Below are 21,893 nucleotides of genomic sequence, written 5' to 3' on the forward strand. Positions count from 1 at the left end.
GTTGTCATACTCTGCCATACTCCAAGAGATCTTCCCAACCCAGGGATCAAACCCATGTTTGCTGTGGCTTCTGCACTGCAGACAGATTCTTTACCACTGAGCTACCGGGGAAGCCCCATCTATTCAGTGCAATGTCAGTCAGGATCCCACCAGCCCATAGGGAGAAACTGACAGAGAGTAAAACTCATATGGAAATGCAGAAGACCTAGACTGGCCAACACAACTTCGAAAAAGAACAGAGTTGAAAAGCCCATACTACCTGACTTCAAGGCTTAAGATAAAGCTGATGCTGGGAGGGATTGGGGGCAGGAGGAGAAGGGGATGACAGAGGATGAGATGGCTGGATGGCATCACTGACTCAATGGGCATGAGTTTGAGTAAACTACAGGAGTTGGTGATAGACAGGGAGGCCTGGCATGCTGCGATTCATGGGGTCACAAAGAGTCGGACACGACTAAGCAACTGAACTGAACAGTAATCAAGACAGTGTGGGACTGGTGACGGCAACTAGATCATTATAACAGACTGTACAGAATAGACCTATGCACCAGTATGACCAGTTGATTTTCCACAATGGTACAAAGGCAATTCAGTGGAAAATGCATAGTCTTTTCAACAAACGGTGCTAAAACAATTCATTGGACATCCATATGCAAAAACTTCTTTGATTTATACTTCACACCATGTATTAGCAATCTAATCCTGCCTAACAAATTACCTCCAGATTTAGCAGCAGTCTCCCACTGGTCTCTTTCCAGAAACTCATCGCCAGTCTTACTTTGGGGCTTGTCCTCCACTGACAAAGTCCAGTGAGTTATTCTCAAATTTGCATATAAGAGAAAGGAGTCTATGGTTTATTTAATCCTGTTTATCCCTACATACTTTTTTTTCTTTTTGCCCTGCTTTCCTTCTACACAGCCCTACTCACAAGTAAGCATTATTCATTAAGTCTGTAATATGTGTTCAATAAAAGGAAATCCTTGGGTCTGCAGATATTCATGGTACAATACCTCCTTCACAGTAATGACTAGTACTAATAGCAGGGGTCAATGTTGGTGTCGATTGTAGGCATGTCTCTGAAAACTTCTCCTGTGCTGTTTCACATGATCAGCCCAGCCAGCCTCTTCGGGGTGCAATTCCATTTCCTTCATGGGCAGAGCTGCTCGTGGGAGCACTGCACCTGAGAGCCACTGATGGGACTATTGCAATTTAGTGACGATACCAACTCCAGCCTTCCCACTCCTGTTCTGAAGTCAGACAGGTCTGGTGGTTTCAGACAATTTTCATCTCTCTTTGCCTTTCCGTTTCTTTACCTACACAACGGTGGTAGTGACATTTTCTACACAGAATTGCTATGAAGATTGTAGTGGTTGCATGCTATGCCTAGGTCGGTAACTCTGTCTCCTTTACTTTCTCTAGCCAAGGCTCTTTCTGGATACTTTTCATTTGTAGATTTCTCCATGCTTGTTGAGGTGTGGAATGTTGTCCCCCTCCTCTATAGGAAACTGCCCCCAAGGAGCTTACCTGTATGGTTGTTGTTCAGTATCTGAGTTGTGTCCAGCTCTTTTTGTGACCCCATGGACAGCAGCACACCAGGCTTCTCTGTCCTGGACATGATGGTCTGTCATCAGATGTGAGAGTAGAAAAGATAGGATGGAAACAAATACCCATGGGATTCAGAAAAGCAAACATCGGGAGGAGATAGACTCACTGGGAACAGTTTTGGAAAGGATGAAGGTCTGGAGGGTACACATCCGTGTCTCCCCAGCACCTAGCATGTGCTAGACGAACTGAACTGGGCCTCTGAGTCTGGATGTCCAGGAGAGCACTATGGTCTGATGTGGCCTGAAGCAGGACAGAAAGGAATCCTGGAGCAGGCCAATGGCATTTATTGGGGAGAAAGAGGGTGCCGGGAGTAGACAGATCCACTTGGACCAGCTGGGGATCAGTCTTGGTTGGTGCACCCTCTGTTGGGGAGACCATGTCACATCACCAAGCTCCAGACACTTCACAAACATTCTGTCCCATGCTAGCCCTAAAAAGAGCTCCCTGGGGTACGTGCCACCCAAACTCAAACCTCCTATCAGACATGTGGTGAATCTTTTGTCACGATGGCCAGCTCTAGCTTCTGACTCACTAAGCGACAGGCCTTCTCTGATTCCAGGATCCCGGAGGACGCCAGCTCCTAAGTAAGCCCAGTCCTGTTTCCTGCCGCCTGCCCTGCTCTCTGGACCATGGGGACGCCTGCACGCCTGCAGCTCACACCTGCACAGTCCGGAGCTCAGGTATCCACAGGCCGTATCCTGAAGGTGCTTCCTGCTCTGTCTGTTTTTGGAGGGAGGGATGCAGGCCTGCCTAAAGCTACCAACTTTATACATGCCTTCATTTCTCATTCCCAGTGTTGGCAGAGAGGTAGGGAAAGAATATTCTCGTTCTGTTGGTGAGGTTTCAGTGGACTCAGATCTCCAGAGGCCACATTGGACCACATGCACTGAAAGATTGAAATGTACCTAACTTGTGACCCAGTGATCCCTCTTCTAGGAACTTATCAGAGGATTGCTTTAAAAAGAGTAAAGACAATTCCAAAATCCCAACAGCTGGGGATAGGGCAAGTAAACCATAGTACACCAATGAAGTAGAATCCAGCTAGCTGTCAGAAACATGAGTGTAGCTCTATACATCTGTACCTATATAGAATGCTGTAGTGTGTAAACGAAATGTGGTTATCAACCATAGGTAACACTTTGCAAGTGCTTACTGTGCACCCTGCACTATTCTTAGAACCCCACAGATATTAACTCATTTCATCTGCACACAGTGACAGTTGAGAAGGAACTGTCACTGATCCCATTTTACAGGGGCTCAAAGAGGTTCTGTGACTTGCTCAAGGCACACACTTGTGACTAAGCTGAGATAGTCTCAAGAGCCTCCACTCCTGAGTGCCATGATTCTGCTTCTGTATAGAGTCCTGTGTATTCTAAAACAATAAATGGTCTGTGTGTGTGTGTTTAAGAAAGTCTGGAAGGATTGGAATGAGAATATTAATTGAGGCATTATTATATGAATACATTTTTGGAATAAATTCAGAGTAAATTTGCTATGTGATATTAGAGTTTTTCTCTCCAGTTCTACATGAAACCTGTGCTTAGGAGGAGGTTGAAGAACAAACTCCAGTCTGTTTCAGACAGTAGATTGAGTGTCACTAATTTTGACAAAAGGGTGAGAAGGATCAGTTCTGGGTTTTTTTTCAGTTTCAAGTCTGTATCACTGAGGAAGTCCCTTCAGTTGTCTTTCTGAATAGTTCAAATAATGTTTAGAATTCTCCACATGTTGCAGGTATATTTAAAAATTTATAAATACAAAAGGCCCGGGGACAGACCACCTTTAATGTTATAGTGTGATTCCTAGCATTCTTTGAATTTAAAATTACTGATTTTTTTTTTTTCCTTTCTTGGTGGTTTTAAGAAGGAGGGTGTGGAGTGTTTGCTGAACAGTCTTTGTTTCTTTCTTGCTCTCACCAAAACTGACATTTTTTACACCACCACATTTCATTTAGAAGCTATTTCCCCACCAGCTTTTCCAGGGGCCCAGGGGCTCCCAGAACCCTCTGCCACTCAGAGTCCTGCTTCACTACCTCCTGGGCCCAGGATCTGCCTTTTCCTGAAATTCTCTTCCTTGACGCTGCGCTAGGAAAAGGATTCTCTTGCTAAAGCATCTCAGAGAAGGAAGGTAGCCAGGACTCAACAGCGGTGCTTTAAGACACACCTCCGGATGGCAGGACCCTCCTGTGCACCAAGCCCCAGGACAGGCCTCTGCGTGACCTACCTCAGTCGGCACTCACATTAGCCTATCAGGTAGGTGTGGTTTTTTTAATTAAAGTGCAGTTGATTTACAGTGTTATATTAATTACTGCTGTACAGCGAAGTGATTCTGTTATAGATATATTCCTTTTTATATATTTTTTCCCATTGTGCTTTATCATAGGATATTGAATATAGTTCTCTGTACTACACAGTAGGACCTTGTTATTTATCCATTTTATATACATACACACACAGACACACACAGACACACACACAGACACACACACAGACACACAGACACACACACACCAGTTGGCATCTGCTAATCCCAAACTCCTACTCCATCCCTCCCCCCAACGCCCTCCCCCTTGACAACCACCAATCTTTTCTCTATGTCCATGATACTGTTTCTGTTTCATAGATAGGTTTATTTATGTCATATCTTAGATTCTGCAGATATGTGATATCATAGGGTATTTGTCTCTCTTTCTGACTCACTTAGTATGATCACCTCTAGTTCCATCCATGTTGCTGCAGATGGCATTACTTTGTTCTCTTTCGTGGCTGAGTAATATTCCATCGTCTATGGACCTCATCTTCCATATCCCTCCACCTGTAAATAGACATCCAGCTTGTTTCCATGTCTTGGTTACTGTGCCTGGTGCTGCTGTGGACACAGGGCTGCCTGCCTCTTGTTGAATTAGAGTTTTGTCCAGATCTATGCCTGGAAGTGGAATTGCTGGATATATAGTAATTCTATTTTTAGTTTTCAGAGAATCTCCCATACAGTTTCCCACAGTAGCTACCCCAGCTTACATCCTCACCAGCAGCCATAGTTAAGTTCCCTTTCTTCACACCCTGCCCAGCATTTTTTACTTGTTGACTCTTTAATGATGACCATTCTGACTAGTGGGCGCTGGTACCTTATTGTAGTTTTGACTTGCATTTCTCTAATAATTGGTGATGTTGATCATCTTTTCAAGAACCTGCTGGTCATCTGTATTTCTTCTTTGAAGAAATGTCTGTTTAGGTCTTCTGCCCGTTTTTCTTTTTTCCTCCTTAATACTTATTTATCTGGCTGCGCTGGGTCTTAGTTGTGGTAGACAGGACCTTCCATCTTTGTTCTGGCATGAGGGATCTTTCAGTTGTGGCATGAACGCTTGATTGCAGCATGTGGGATCTAGTTCCCTGACTAGGGATCGAACCCAGGTTCCCTGAATTGGGAGCACAGCCTGCAACTGGACCAGGGAAGTCTCCTCCTTTCCATTTTTCAGTTGGGTTGTTTGCTTTTTTTGTTATTGTGTGAGCTGTTTGGATATTTTGGAAATTAAGCCCTTCTTGGTCGCATTGTTTGCAAATATTTCCTCCCATTCCATAGGTTATTTTGTTCTTTGTTTTCCTTATGGTTTCCTTTGCTATGCAAAAGCTTGTGAGTTTGATTAAGTCCTATTTGTTTTTGTTTCTGTTGCCTTGGGAGACTGATCTAAGAAAACATTGGTACAGTTTGTCAGAAAATGTTTTTCCTGTGATCTCTCCTAGGAGTTTTATAGTGTTATGTCTTATGTTTAAGTCTATAAGCCATTTTGAGTTTATTTTTGTGTAAAAAATATGGAACACTTCATGAACTTGTATGTCATGCTTGTTGTTCAGTCACTCAGTCATGTCTGAATCTTTGTGACCCCAGGGATAGCAGCATGCCAGGCTTCCCTGTCTTTCACTGTCTCCTGGGATTTGCTTAAACTCATGTCCACTGATTTCGGTGATGCCATCCACCATCTCATCCTCTTTCCTCAATCTTGCCCAGCATCAGGGTCTTTTCCAATGAGTTGGCTCTTTGTATCAGGTGGCTGAAGTATTGGTACTTCAGCTTCAGCATCAGTCCTTCCAATGAATATTCAGGATTGACTTCCTTTAGGATTGGCTGGTTTGATCTCCTGATTGTCCAAGGGACTCTGAAGAGTCTTCTCCAGCACCACAATTCAAAAGCATCAATTCCTCAGCACTCAGCCGTCTTTATGCTCCAACTCTCACATCCATACATGACTACTGGAAAAACCATAGCCTTGACTGTATAGACCTTTGTTGGCAAAGTGATGTCTCTGCTTTTTATTACCCTGTCTAGGTTTGTCATGGTTTTTCTTCCAAGAAGCAAGTGTCTTTTAATTTCATGGCTGCAGGCACCATCTGCAGTGATTTTGGAGCCCCAAAAAATAAAGTCAGCCACTGTTTCCACTCCCATCTATTTGCCATGAAGTGATGGGACTGGATGCCATGATCTTAGTTTTCTGAATGTTGAGTTTTAAGCCATATTTTTCACTCTCCTCTTTTACCTTCACCAAGAGGCTCTTTAGGTTCCTGTTAGCTTTCTGCAATTAGGGTGGTGTCATCTGCATATCTGAGGTTATTGATATTTCTCCCAGCAATCTTGATTCCAGCTTGTGCTTCATCCAGTCTGGCATTTCACATGATGTACTCTGAATAGAAGTTAAATAAGTAGGGTGACAATATACAGCCTTGATGTACTCCTATCCCAATTGGAACCAGTCCGTTGTTCCATGTCAGGCTCTAACTATTGCTTCTTGACCTGCATACAAGTTTCTCAAGAGGCAGGTAAGGTGGTCTGGTATTCCCATCTCTTGAAGAATTTCCCACAGTTTGTTGTGATCCACACAGTCAAAGGCTTTAACATGGTCAATGAAGCAGATGTTTTTCTGGAATTCCCTTGCTTTTTCTGTGATCCAACAGATGTTGGCAAATTGATCTCTGGTTCCTCTGCCTTTTCTGAATCCAGCTTGTACATCTGAAAGTTCTCAGTTCACATACTGTTGAAGCCTAGCTTGAAGGATTTTGAGCATTCCCTTGTTAGCACGTGAAATGAGCACAATTGTGCAGTAATTTGAACATTATTTGGCATTGCCCTTCTTTGGGACTGGAATGAAAACTGACCTTTTCCAGTCCTGTGGCCACTGCTGAGTTTTCCAAATTTGCTGGCATATTGAGTGCAGCACTTTAACATCCTAATCTTTTAGGATTTGAAATAGCTCAGCTGGAATTCCATCACCTTCTCTAGCTTTATTCATAGTAACGCTTCCTAAGGCCTACTTGACTTTGGACTCCAGAATGTCTGGCTTTAGGTGAGTGATCACACTATCATGGTTATCCGGGTCATTAAGACCTTTCTTGTACAGTTCTTTCATGTATTCTTGCCACATCTTCTTAATCTCTTCTGCTGCTTTTCAGTTCAGTTCAGTTGCTCAGTCATGTCTAATGCTTTGCAACCCCATGGACTGCAGCACGCCAGGCTTCCCTGTCCATCACCAACTCCCGAAGCTTGCTCAAACTCATGTCCAGCAAGTCAGTGATGCCATCCAACCATCTCATCCTCTGTCGTCCTCTTCTCCTACCTTCAATCTTTCCCAGAATCAGGGTCTTTTCTAAGAAGACAGTTCTTCACATCAGGTGGCCAAAATATTGGAGCTTCAGCATCAGTCCTTCCAATGAATATTCAGGACAGATTTCCTTTAGGCTTGACTGGTTTGATCTCTTTGCTGCCCAAGGGACTCTCAAGAGTCTTCTCCAACACCACAGTTCAAAAGCATCAATTCTTCAGCACTCAGCTTTCTTTATGGTCCAGCTCTCACAAACCATAGCTTATGGATCTTTGTTGGTAAAGTGATGTCTCTGCTTTTTTCTGTTAGGTCCATAGTGTTTCTGTCCTTTATTGTGCCCATCTTTGCGTGAAATATTTCCTCAGTATCTCTAATATTCTTGAAGCAATTTCTAGTCTTTCCCATTCTATTGTTTTCCTCTATTTCTTTGTTTTACATTGTTCACTGAAGAAAGCTTTCATATCTCTCCTTGCTGTCCTTTAGAACTCTACATTCAGTTGGGTATATCTTTCCCTTTCTCCTTTGTTTTTTGCTTCTCTTCTTTTCTCAGCTATTCGTAAGGCCTCCTCAGACAATCTTTTTGACTTCTTGTATTTTTCTTGGGGATGGTTTTGATCACCACCTTCTTTACAGTATTATGAACCCTCTACCCATAGTTCTTCCAGTACTCTATCAGATCTAATCCCTTGAATCTATTTGTCACTTCCACTGTATAATCATAAGGGATTTGATTTGCCTGCTGAGGGGCCATGCTAATCTTCTGTATATCGTTCCAATTTTAGTATATGTGCTGCTGAAGCAATCAGGTAGGCATGATTATCCCAAGTTAGTAGAACATGAAGTTGATATTCAGAGAGCTTTGATGACACATCCAAGGTTCCACAACCACAATTTAAATACAAATGCGACTTCAAAATATCCCATTTCCTCTTGACACTATGCTGACTTGTGGTCATTTACTCAACTGAGTTACTTTGCTTTCTTTCTTTGGCTCATTTTTTTTTTTTTTTAAGGTAAGGGGTAGGGAGTTTGGGTGGGCTTCCTTGGTAGCTCAGCTGGTAAAGAACCCACCTGCAATGCGGGAGACCTGGGTTCAATCTCTGGGTTGGAAAGATCCCCTGGAGGAGGGAAGATACCCTGGAGTGATAGTCACTCCAGTATTCTTGTCTGGAAAATCCCCATGGATGGAGGAGCTTTGCGGGTGACGTTCCATGGAGTCGCAAAGAGTCAGACACAACTGAATGGCTAGCCACAGCACAGGGAGTTTGGGCACACAGGAGGATTTTTTTTTTAAGTAAAAATGATCTTAATGTTTTATAAACATGAATGCATCTTAATCTTTCTAGAAGGTAAGTTAACTAGATAAATTTCGGGGTTTAAATACATACAAACACACACACCCTCTTGTACAGTTTATAAATGATTCTAGGGACTCTACTGATTGAAAGATTATGGTGCCCTAACTTGAACAGTCCAGAATCTGGTTCTGTTCTTTACCCTTCTACATGGTCATAAATGACACAATGACAGCATCAGTAGAACAAAATACATGGCATTTATTAAACATATGTGACATAGGTTATAATATCAAAGTAGAGCATGCATGAACAAATTATTCATTCTTTTAACAAAAACACTAATTGATACTGAAAATATTAAGTGATTAAATTTCTACAACATCCAAAATTCTCTTTCATTTAAAGTGAGAAAGAAAAAGTAAATCACAGGTTCAAGAAATACAGTGATTTCAGCTGGCCCCATAAAGGCATAAGGCACAAATTAAACCAAGGGATTAGCACATCAGAATGAAGCGTGTCTGCCCTCACAAGGACTGGCTCCAGCCGAGGCTCCCACGCCCCTGCACGGGTCCTCGGCACCTGCCCCTTCCTTCCTGGGGTCACATTTCCCCAGGTGCCCATGCTCCTACGGACAGGCTTCCCTGTAGCAGAAAAACACTGCCTCTAATACTTTCACGGGTAAGTAAAACCTTCATGCTGTAACAAATGATCCTGGCATGAATAGCATGAAATTTCAAGTTAATACCCTTTTTCCTCCCAACCGAAGTCTAGTAAAACAGAGACTTCTCCTGCCAGCACTCAAGTGTTTACATGGAAAGCTAATGCCAGCCCAGGACAGCAGGGTACACACATACACTGGTTGGGTGTTTGAAAAATGACCTTGAAGAAACCTCTCTCTTCTGCCCTCCCCCCTCCACCTCCACTTTGCCTCATGTTTTAGAAGTGGAGCAAAACCTCAGCAATTTCCACTGGGACTTAAAACAGTGTACAGGAGGAAGCAACAGTCACCCTTTCCAGACCTCAGGCTGCAGGGTTCCAGGGCCTTTGTCCATCAGTGAAAAGTGCACGTCTCCAAGTGCTTAGGTCAGCGTTTTCTTCGTAGTCAACTCTAGGACTCGTGTGTATGGGGTATAGTTCCTGGAAGGCATTGCGATCTCACGAGTCCTACCTGTTTGGCTGAGAAATGAAAAAAGGCAAATCAGGAATATGAAACAAAACTCACCATATGCTTCATGTGATAAGATAACTCTAGGAAATCCTTTTTCAACACTTAAAAATAGACTGCAGTAATATAGTTGAGTATTTCATTTAAATATTATGAGAGGGACCATGATTTTTAGTTAACTTTTAAAAAAAATACTTAGAGGATAATTGCTTTACAGTATTGTCTGGTTTCTGCCATACATCAACATGAATCAGAATTCATGAATATCTCCCTCCCTCACGAACCTCCCACTCCTTTAGGTTGTCACAGAGCGCCAGGTTTAGCTCCCTGTATTATATTAGCAAGTCCTCATTGTTGTTCAGTCACTAAGTCGTGTCCGACTCTTTGTGACCCCATATGGACTGCATGCCAGACTTCCTTGTCCTTCACACTCTCCCGGAGTCTGCTCAATGGAATCATGTCCATTGAGTCAGTGATGCTATCCAACCATCTTGTCGTCTGTCACCCACTTCTCCTCCTGCCCTCAATCTTTCCCAGTATCAAGATCTTTTCCAGTGAGTTGGTGCTTCGCATCAGGCGACTGAAGTATTGGAGCTTCAGCATCAGTCCTTCCAATGAATATTCAGGGTTGATTACCTTTAGTACTGTCTGGCTTGATCTCTTTGCTGTCCAAGGGACTTTCAAAAGTCCTCTGTCCATGGGATTCTCCAGGCATGCGTAACAGAGCGGGTAGCCATTCCCTTCTCCAGGGGATTTTCCTGTCCCAGGGATCAAACTGGTTTCCTGCATTGCAGGCGGATTCTTTACCATCTGAGCCACTAAGGAAGCCCACAACTTTCCATCAGCTATCTAGTTTACATATGGTAATGTATATATTTCCATGCTGCTCTCAAGTATTGGAACTTCAGCTTCAGCATCAGTTCTTCCAATGAATAGTCAGGGTTGATTTCCTTTAGGATTGACTGGTTTGATCTCCTTGCTGCCCAAGGAACTCTCAAGAGTCTTCTCCAGCACCACAGTTCAAAAGAATCAATTCTTCGGTGTCAGCCTTTTTTACTGTTACACATGCATGTGTATTCATTTTCTGATTCTTTTCTCATATAGGTTATCACAGAATATTGAGCAGAGTTCCCTGTGTTATATAGCAGGTCCTTGTTGGTTATCTTTGTTATGTATAATAGAGTGTATATGCTAATCCCAAGCTCCTGATTTAACCGCCCCCCTCATTTCCGCTTTGGTAACCATAAGTTTGTTATTTTATCTCCAAGTCTGTTTCTGTTCTGTAAATATTAGATTCACATATGAGTGGTATCATATGATATTTGTCTCTGTATGACTTACTTCACTCAGTGTAATAATTTCTAAGTTCATCCATGTTGCTGCAAATGACATTATTTCATTGTCATTGCTGAGTAATATTCCACTGTATAAATGTACCACATTGTTATCGAGTCCTTGGTTGATGGACATTTAAGTTGCTTTTATGTCTTGGTCGTTGTATATAGTGCTGTAATGAACATTGGGATGCATGTGTTTGTTTTTTTTTTGCAATTACGATTTTCTTTGGATATATGCCAAAGAGTACAATTGCTAAATCATATAGTCATTCTAGTTTTAGTTTTTTCAAGGAACCTCCATACTGTTTTCCATAGTGGTTGTACCAATTTACATTCCCACCAACAGTGTAGGAAGGTTCCTTTTCTCCATTCTCTCTCCAGCATTTACTGTCTATGGTCTTTTTGATGAGGCCATTCTGACTTAGTTGAGGTGATCCCTCACTGTAATTTTATGTTTCTCTGATAATTATTGATGTTGAGCATCTTTTCATGTGCTTTTTGGCCATCAGTATGTCTTCTTTGGAGAAATGGCTATTTAAAGCCTCTGCCTATTTTTTGGTTGTTTTTTGTTTTTTTTATCTGACATAGAGCTGTGTGAGCTGTTTGTATATTTTGTAGATGAATCCCTTGTCGGTTGCTTCATTTGCAAATATTTTCTCTTATTCTGTGGATTGTCTTTTTGTTGTTTATGATTTCCTTTGCTGTGCAGAAGCTTTTAAGTTTAATGAGGTATTTGTTTTTATTTAATTTAATTTTATTTTTATTGAAGTATAGTTGATTTACAATGTGTGCCAGTCTCTGCAGTACAGCAAAGTGGACTCAGTTATATATAGACATTCTTTTTCATATTCTTTTCCATTATGGTTTATTATAGGATATTGAATATAGTTTCCTGTGTTATACAGGACCCTGTTGTTTATCCATCCTCTGTGTAATAGTTTATATCTGCTAATCCCAAATTCCCAGTCCTTCCCTTCCCCTTGGCAACCACAAATCTGTTCTCTATGGTCTATGAGTCTGTTTCTGTTTCATAAATAAGTTCATGTGTCATATTTTGGATTCTACATGTAAGTGATATCATGTGGTGTTTGTCTTTCTCTTTCTGACTGACTTTAGTTAGTATGCTAATCTCTAGTTGCATCCACATTGCTGCAAATGGCATTATTTCACCCCTTTTATGGCTGAGTACTATTCATTGTATGTATACATGTACTGTGTCTTCTTTATCCATTCATCTGTTGATGGACATTTAGGTTGTTACCATGTTTTGGCTATTGTGAATAGTGCTGCTACGAACATAGTGGGGTATATGTCTTTTGGGGTTAGAGTTTGGTCTAGCTATATGCCTGGGAGTGGGACTGCTGAATCATATGGTAATTCTATTTTTAGTTTTCTTAGGGACTTCCACAGTTTTCCATAGTGGCTACACTAACATACATTCCCACCAACAATATAGGAGGCCTCTCTTTCCCCACATTCTCTCCAGAATTTGTTGTTTGTTGGCTTTTTTCCCATTATTCAAGTGTATCTTTTTTTAAAACAATTTTTAATTGGAGGGTAATTGTTTTAAGTGCTTCCCCAATGGCTCAACTTTACAATGTTGCATTAATTTCTTCAGTAGAACAACATGAATCAGCCATAAGTATACATATATCCCCTCCCTATTGAGCCTACCTCCCATCTCCCACCATCCCACCCCTCTAGGTCATCACAGAGCACCAAGCTGAGCTTCCTATTTTTTTTTAATTTATTTTTTAATTGGAGGAGAATTGCTTTACACTGTTGTGTTGGTTTCTGCTGAACAACAGCACAAATCAGCCATAAATTATACACATATATCACCTCCCTCTTGAGCCTCCCTCCCCTCTAGTCATCACAGAGCACCAAGCTGGGCTCCCTGTGTTACATAGCAGCTTCTCACCAGCTGTTTGTTTTACACGTTAGTATATATATGCTCACCCCACTCCAGTACTCTTGCCTGGAAAATCCCATGGATGGAGAAGCCTGGTGGGCTGCAGTCCATGGGGTCGCTATGAGTTGGATATGACTGAGCGACTTCCCTTTCACTTTTCATTTTCATGCATTGGAGGAGGAAATGGCAACCCACTCCAGTATTCTTGCCTGGAGAATCCCAGGGACTGGGGGAGCCTGGTGGGCTGCCATCTATGGGGTCGCACAGAGTCGGACACGACTGAAGCGACTTAGCAGCAGCAGCATATGTATGTTAGTGCTACTTTTCTCCATTCATCCCACTCTTTCCTTATGCCACTGTGTCCACAAGCCTGTTCTGTATGTCTGTGTCTCCATTCCTTCCCTGAAAATAGGTTCATTAATACCATTTTTCTAGATTCCATATATGTGCATTAATATATGTTATTTTTCTCTTTCTGACTTAATTCACTCTGCATAACAGATTCTAGGTTCATCCATCTCACTAGAACTGACTCAAATTCATTCTTTTTACAGCTGAGTAATATTCTGTTGTATATATGTACCACATCTTTATCCATTTATCTGTCAGCAGACATCTAGGTTGCTTCCATGTCTTAGTAAATAGTGCTACTATGAACATTAGGGTACATGCATCTTTTTGAATTATGGTTTTCTCAGGGTATATGCCCAGTAGTGGGATTGCTGGGTCATATGGTAGTTTTATTCCTGTGTTTTGTTTTGTTTTGTTTTGTTTTGTTTTTAAGGAATCTCATATTGTTCTCCATTGTGCCTGTTATCAATTTACATTCCCACCAACAGTGCAAGAGGGTTCCTTTTTCTCCACATCCTCTCCAGCATTTATTGTTTGTAGATGAGGTCCCTGTTTGATACAGTGACTTCCCACTAGCTAGCTATCTTACACATGATAATAATATATATATTTCAGTGTTGTCAGTTCATTCCACCCTCTTCTTCTCCTCCTTCCCCTTGTATCCACGTCTTTCTCTATTCCTGTCCTGCAAATAGGTTCATCAGTACCATTTTTCTAGATTCTATATGAATGCTTTAATATACAATATTTTTATTTCATTTTTAGTTGGAGGATAATTGCTTTATAATGTTGTGTTGGTTTATGACATACAGCAATACGAATCAGCCATAATTATATACATGTCCCCTCACTTGTGACCCTCCCTCCCTGCTCCCATCCCACCCCTCTAGGTCATCACAGAGCACCAAGCTGGGCTCCCTGTGTTATATAGTAACTTCCCACCAGCTCTCTGTTTTACACGTGATAGTGTATATATGCCAGTGCTACTTTCTCAATTCATCCTTCCCTCTCCTTCCCTCGCTGTGTCCACAAGTCTGTTCTCTACGTCTGCATGTCCCTTCCTTCCCTGCAAATAGGTTCATCAGCACTATTTTTCTAAATTCCATATATATGCATTAATATTCGATACTTGTTTTTCTCTTTCTGACTTAACTTCCCTCTGTATAATAGGCTCTAGGTTCATCCACCTCATTAGAACTGACTCATATTCGTTCCTGTTTATAGCTGAAGAATATACCATTGTGGATATGTACCACAAATTCCTTATCCATTCATTTGTCGATGGACGTCTAGGTTGCTTCCATGTCCTGACTGTTGTAAGTATCTGCAATGAACATGGGTGCATGTGTCTTTTTCAGTTATGGTTTTCTCTTCATATATGGCTAGTAGTGGGATTGCTGGGTCTTGAGGTAATTTTATTCCTAGTTTTTTAAGGATTCTCCATACTGTCTTCCATAGTGGCTGTATCAGTTTACATTCTCACCAACAGTGCACAAGGGTTTCCTTTTCTCCACACCCTCTCCAGCATTTATTGTATGTAGATTTTTTTGATGATGGCCATTCTGACCAGTATGAGATGATATCTCACTGTAGTTTTGAATTGCATATTGAGCGCTGAAAAATTGATGCTTTTGAACTGTGGTGTTGGAGAAGACTCTTGAGAGTCCCTTGGACTGCAAGGAGATCCAACCAGTCCATCCTCAAGGAGATCAGTCCTGGGTGTTCATTGGAAGGACTGATGCTGAAGCTGAAACTCCAATACTTTGGCCACCTGATGCGAAGAGTTGACTCATTGGAAAAGACCCTGATGCTGGGAGGGATTGGGGGCAGGAGGAGAAGGGGACAACAGAGGATGAGATGGCTAGACGGCATCACCAACTCGATGGACACGAGTTTGAGTAAACTCCGGGAGTTGGTGATGGACAGGGAGGCCTGGCGTGTTGCGATTCACAGGGTCGCAAAGAGTCGGACACGACTGAGCAACTGAACTGAATAATAAGCAGTGTTGAGCATCTTTTCATGTGTTTGTTGGTTATCGATATGTCTTCTTTGGAGAAATGTCTGTTTAGGTCTTCTGCCCATTTTTTGATTGGGTTGCTTTTCTGATACTGAGCTGCATGAGCTACCTGCTGGTATATTTTGGAGATTAATCCTTTGTCAGTTGTTTCATTTGCAATTATTTTCTCCCATTCTGAGGGTTGTCTTTTCATCTAGTTTATAGTTTCCTTTGCTGTGCAAAAGCTTTTAAGTTTAGTTAAGTCCCATTTGTTTATTTTTGTTTTTATTTCCATTACTCTAGGAGGTGAGTCAAAGAGGATCTTGGCTGCGCTTTATGTCAGAGTGTTCTGCCTGTGTTTTCCTCTAAGAGTTTTACAGTTTCTGGTCTTATGTTTAGGTCTTTAATCTATTTTGAGTCTGTTTTTGTGTATGGTGTTATAAAGTGTTCTAATTTCATTCTTTTACAGGTAGCTGCCCAGTTTTCCCAGTACCACTTACTGAAGAGACTATCTTTTCTCTACTGTATACTTTTGCCTCATTTTTCAAAGATAAAGTGCCCATAGGTGCAGAGGTTTATCTTTGGGCTTTCTAGCCAGTTCCATTGATCTGTATTTCTGTTTTTGTGCCAGTATCATATTGTCTTGATTACTGTAGCTTTGTAGTATAGAGTGAAGTCGGAAGGTTGATTCCTCCAATTCCATTTTTCTTTCTCAAGATTGCTTTGGCTATTCAGGGTCTTTTGTGTTTCCCTACAAATTATAAAATTGTTTCTTCTAGTTCTGTGACAAATGCCATTGGTAATTTGATAGAGATTGCATGAAATCTGACTTTACAACCCAAAGCAATCTTCATTTTCATACTGCTGATTCTTCCAATCCAAGAATGTGATATTGATATCTCTGTTTGTATCTCTCTTTGATATCTCTCATCTGTTTGTATCATCTCTGAGTTCTTTCATCAGTGTCTTTCATCAGTGTTATCTGCATAGAGATCGTTTGTCTCCTTAAGTAGGTTTATTTCTAGGTATTTTATTCTTTTTGTTGCAGTGGTGAATGGGATTGTTTCCTTAATTTCTCTTTCTGATTTTTCATTGTTAATGTATAGGAATGCAAGGGATTTTTGTGTAATAATTTTATATCCTGTGACTTTACTAAATTCATTGATTAGCTCTTGTGATTTTCTGGTGGTATCTTTAGGGTTTTCTATGTATAACATCAATGTCATCTGCAAACAGAGTTTAAGTTCTTCTTTTCTAGTATGGATTCCTTTTATTTCTTCTCTGATTTCCATGGCTACAACTTCCAAAATTATGTTGATTAATGATGATGAGAGTGGGCACCTTTGCCTTGTTCCTGATCTTAGAGGAAATACTTTCAGTTTTTCACCATTGAGAATAATGTTTTCTGCGGGCTTGTCTTATATGGCCTTTATTATGTTGAGGTAGATTCCTACTGTGCCCATTTTTCGGGAGAGATTTTATCAAATGTGAGTTGAATTTTGTTGAAAGCTTTTTCTGCATCTGTTGAGATTGTCATATGGTTTTTGTCTTTCAATTTGTTAATATGGTGTATCACATTGATTGGTTTGCATATATCAAAGAATCCTTGCATCCCTGGGATAAACCCCACTAGATCACGATGTATGATCCTTTTAATGTGTTGTTGGATTCTGTTTGCTAGTATTTTGTTGAGGATGTTTACATCTGTGTTCATCAATGATATTGGCCTGTAGTTTTCTTTTTTGTGTGATAACTTTGTCTGGTTTTGGTATCATGGTGATGGTGGCCTCATAGAATGAGTTTGGGAGTATTCCTCCCTCTGCGGTTTTTTGGAAGTGTTTGAGAAGGATAGGTGTTAGTTCTTCTCTAAATGTTTGATAGAATTCACTGTGAAGCCATCTGGCCCTGGGCTTTGTTTGTTGGAAGGTTTTTTTTATAACAGTTTCAATGTCAGTGCTTGTGATTGGTCTGTTCATAATTTCTGTTTCTTCTTGGGTCAGACTTGGATGTTTGTACTTTTCTAAGAATTTGCCCATTTCTTCCAGGTTGTCTATTTTATTGGCATATAGTTACTCGTAGTAATCTCTGTATTTCTGCATTCTCTGTTGTAACTTCTTTTTCATTGTTTGTTAATATTTTAATGATGGCTCTTCTGACTGGTGTGTGTTGGTACTTCATTGTAATTTGCATTTCTCTACTAATTAGTGATGCTAAGCATCTTTCCATGTGCCTATTGATCATCTATATTTCTTCTTTGGAGAAATGTGTATTTAGGTTTTCTGCCCGTTTTTCCATTGGGCTTTTTGTTGTTGTTGTTGTCTACTTATATAAGCTGTTTGTGTATTTTGGAGATTAAGCCCTTGTCTGCTGCATCATTTGCCAATATTTTCTCCCATTCCATGGATTGTCTTTTCATTTTTTTATGGTTTCCTTTGCTGTGCAAAAGCTTGTAAGTTTACTTAAGTCCCATTTGTTTATTTTTGTTTTTATTTCTATTGCCTTGGGAGACTGATCTAAGAAAACATTGGTACAATTTAATGTCAGAGAATGTTTTGCCTATGCTGTCTTCTGGGTGTTTTATGGTGTCATGTCTTGTGTTTAAGGCTTTAAGGCATTTTGAGTTTATTTTTGTACATGATGTGAGGGTGTGTTCTAATTTCATTCATTTATATGCTGCTGTCCAGCTTTCCCAGCACCACTTGCTCAAGAAACTTTTTCCCCATTTTATATTCTCTTCTTCTTTGTTGGAGATTAATTGACCTTAGATGTGTGGGTTTGTTTTTGGCCTCTGTTCTGCTGATCCATATGTCTGGTTTTGTACCAATAATACACTGTTTTGAATACTGTAACTTTGTAATATTGTCTGAAGTCTGGGAGAGTTATGCTTCCTGCTTTTTTCCCTTAGGACTAGCAATTCTGGGTCTTTTATAATTCCATACAAGTTTTTGGATTATTTTTTCTAATTCTATGAAAAATGTCATGGGTATTTTGATAGGGTTTGCATTAAATCTGTAGACTTGTTTATGCAGCATGGCCATTTTAATACATTACTGATCAGAGATGTATTAATATGTGTTTTGTTACCTGAACATTATTGACTAGAGATGTTTCAGTATTCATTTACATAACAAGTCACCAGCCACAGGTGTTAGTTTCTGCAAAAACCCCCTGGTCAGTAATGTGTTAACAGTATTAATTCTTCCAATCCAAGAGCGTGGGATATCTTCCCTTTCGTTGAACTCTCTTTAATTTCCTTTATTATTGTTTTATAATTCACAGCATAAGTCTTTCATCTACTTGGTCAGGTTTATTCCTTTTTTTTGGTGCTATTTTAAGAGGTTTTTTTTTTTTTTACATTTCTTTCTGATATTTCATTGTTAATCTAAAGAAATGCAACCAATTTTTGAATGTTAGGCTTAAATCCTGCTACTTTGCTGAATTCATTTATTAGCTCAAGTAGTTTTGTGTGGCCTTCTTAGGATTTTATATATATATATATAGAAAATATATATATTTTCTCTCTATATATAAAATTTATATATATTGTATATACATAATATATATATATTACTATGTTCTCGGCATACAGTGACAATTTTACCTCTTCCTTTCCAGTTTGCATACCTTTTATTTCTTGTCTCCTGTGGCTAGACTTCCAGGACTATGCTGAATAGAAGTGGTGACAGTGAGCATCCTTATTTCACGTTTTCGCAGGGAAACTATTACCTTTTCACCATTGAGTATTTTATTGGCTGTGGATTCGTCATAAATGGCTATTAGGTTGAGATATGTTCCCTAGGAGGTGGATCCAAAAAGATATTGCTGCTATTTACATCAGAGTGTGTTTTATTTTCCTCTAGGAGTTTTATAGTGTCTGGCCTTACATTTAGGTCTTTAGTTTGAGTTTTATTTTTGTGTATGATGTTAGGTAGTGTTCTAATTTCATTCTTTTACATGTAGCTGCCCAATTTTCCTAGCACCATTTATTGAAGAGACTGTCTTTTTTCCATTGTACAGTCATTTGGATACTACTTCTTCCAACCCCAGGATATGGTATACCTTTCCTTCTTAAAAGCTCCCTCCCTGGGTGCAGACCCCATCCCAATTCCTTCTTTTTCCTTTTGTCCTACCCAGTTATGTGGAGATTTTCTTGCCCTTTCCAAAGTCTGAGGTCTTCTTTCGACATTCAGTAGATGTTCGGTGTAAGTCAGTCCACTTGTAGATGTATGGTTAATGTTTTTGTGGGAGAAGGTGAGCTCCATGTCCTTCTCCTCCGCCATCTTGAACCCCCTTCTCCCTGGAGCCAGACAGTAGTTTTAGCAACTTAAGGTTGCTAGGTATCCATGATTCAGAAAAATTAAACAAAAAACCATGCATTCAGGAGCTCACAATTAGATGGGAAAGATACATACTTAAATAGTCGTAATGTCTTAGGTAGTGTATAAAGACATAAGGAGCTATACTGGATGCTCTGTACTTGCCTGTTCAGATCCATCCCCCTTCTCCACTCCACCCTATACCCTGGGAGCTGACCAGAAGGTAGACATCGGTGGACACCCGCACCCTTTACCTTCCTGCTGGTCTGGGCCTGTTAGGAGCTGGAGGCAGAGAATGAGAGAATGGAACACAGGGATCCCATGTCATCTGCCCTCTCTGCTCAGACCGCAGCTTAGTAGTTGGCAACATTCCTCTAGCAAAGGCTATGCTACAGCTCACCCCTTCATCTCTTCTACCAGCTTTCTCTCCCCATCTCTTCAGGCCCAGGCTGAAAACAGCTTCCAGTGTCCATTTTTTATTTCCCTAAAAGCACAGTCATTTCATTTAAGTGTCTTCCGTCTCCCCTTCCTGCCAGGACCCTGAGCAGCACAAGAACAAACACATTACAGGCAAACTGAGGGCAGAACAAGTTAGCTTCGCTGGGAGGAAGTCAGCCCTGCCCTAGGAAGGTGACTCCTGAAGGATGCCTAGGCGTTCCTCAGGTGAGTAAGGAAGAATTCCAGGCAGAGGCAGTACAGGCAAAGAAGGGTGAACACAGAGGCCACAGTGTAAAAAGGAGACACATTTAGCCAGGACCAGAGCAGAAGATGAGGTTGGAGTGGAAGGGGGAAGAAGGGCCCTCTGTGCCCTTCTAAGGGGTCCAGAATGAGACAGTGAGCCACTGTAGGTTTTTAAGGAGGGCAGGATATGCCCCTATTTTTATTCTAGCAAGATTCCTTGGCACCTCTGAGGATTGACTGTAAAGGCCTTAGTCTGGAAGCCGGAGGTTATTTAGCAGAGTTTTGTTATTTAGAAAGGGAGAGAGACCATGAGAACCCAAACTGTAAAAATCACACTGGAGGTAAGGCAACAAGGGAATGTTAAGATGATATTCAGGAGGCAGAAGTAACAATTTTGTGATTAAAATGGAGAAAATGTCCCATTTCTTTTTCCTCATAGACATATAACTACCTTTCTCAGTTTCCCTTGCACTTTGGTAGACTACATGACTCTACAGGCAGAAATGATTTCTGTTACTTGCAGGTTTAGCCCATATCCATTTTGCTGCCAAAGATATTTTCCTAAGAGGACAATTGGAGCATGTTACTATTCTTCAAACTCTTCATTTTCCCCCTTGCTTCCTGGATGGACTCTCATCTCCCCTGCAGGGTATAAAGGCCTCTACCATCTACTGTTCTGTCTCCCGCCTGGCCTTTCCTCATTTACACACCGCTTCACAGTTCTGCCATCCTCAGCTGTCCCCTCATCAAATCAATCTGATGAATTCGTACCTGTATTTCAAGAATCAGACCTCGTCCCCCAATTCTCCACAGCAGTGACAGATACTGTCACTCCTTTCTCTGTGCCCTCAGTTTCCTTGAGCAGATCTTCTCAGTTTTCTCCTCCTACAAGGCTCACTTTTGCTAAATTTGCCCATCAGTGACACCTCCCATCGGGCTTCCGTGGTGGTGCAGTGGTGAAGAATCCACCTGCCAATGCAGGAGAGTAATACCTTGCTATTTGCAAAACATGGATGGACCTTGAGGACATTAGGGTAAGTGAAATAAGCCAGACAAAGTATCTTATTCATATGTTTAAAAAGAAAAAAAAGAACAAAAACACAGATACTGAGAAAAGATGGATGATTGCCAGAGGAAGGGGTTGGGGGATGGGTGAAATGGGTGAAGGGGGTCAAAAGGTACAAACTTCCAGTCATGAGGATGTCATGTACAGCATAGCAACTATAGGTAATAATACTGTATTGCTTGAGAGTTGCTAATAAATCATCACAAGAAAAAAGTTTTATAACTATATACAGCTACCCAGGTGGCCCAGCAGTAAAGAATCTACCTGCAATGCAGGAGACGCAGGTTCGATCCCTGCATTGGGAAGATCCCCTGGAGAAGGAAATGGCAACCCACTCCAGTATCCCTGCTGGGAAATTCCATGCACAGAGGGACCTGGCGGGCTACAGTCCATGAGGTTGCAAAGAGTCAGATAAAACTGAGTGACTGAACAACAACAACGACAACAAACACCTATTACCGTTCGGTGATTTTCAACTATGGTTGGGAGACGACTTCTTAATAAGGTATATTAGAAAGGCTTCTAAAGGGTGTGGGGGATGTTAGTCTTCACATAACTCTCCCCAAGAGTTTCAATGTC

General features: G+C 41.0%; 1 protein-coding gene, 1 long non-coding RNA gene and 1 pseudogene across 3 annotated transcripts in view; 1 reads left to right on the forward strand and 2 right to left on the reverse strand.

The window, feature by feature from the left end:
* LOC122443558 overlaps nt 1-3,836 on the forward strand; it is a 241,333-nt gene extending 237,497 nt beyond the window's left edge. For both annotated transcript variants that reach the window (XR_006270059.1, XR_006270058.1), the window contains exons 3-4: nt 2,165-2,298; nt 3,691-3,836. This is a non-coding gene — a long non-coding RNA (uncharacterized LOC122443558). The remainder of the gene's footprint in view (nt 1-2,164; nt 2,299-3,690) is intronic.
* Nucleotides 3,837-7,934: 4,098 nt separating this feature from the next.
* On the reverse strand, nt 7,935-7,994 carry LOC122444433 (annotated as a pseudogene).
* A 734-nt stretch (nt 7,995-8,728) lies between these two features.
* LOC122443556 (myocardial zonula adherens protein) overlaps nt 8,729-21,893 on the reverse strand; it is a 116,274-nt gene continuing 103,109 nt past the window's right edge. The window contains exon 13 of the mRNA XM_043471847.1: nt 8,729-9,666. Coding sequence (XP_043327782.1) covers nt 9,570-9,666 — 97 coding nt within the window. The 3' untranslated portion in view covers nt 8,729-9,569. The remainder of the gene's footprint in view (nt 9,667-21,893) is intronic.

This window comes from Cervus canadensis, chromosome 6 (genome assembly GCF_019320065.1).
Source record: "Cervus canadensis isolate Bull #8, Minnesota chromosome 6, ASM1932006v1, whole genome shotgun sequence".
NCBI classification, from domain to species: Eukaryota; Metazoa; Chordata; class Mammalia; order Artiodactyla; family Cervidae; genus Cervus; species Cervus canadensis.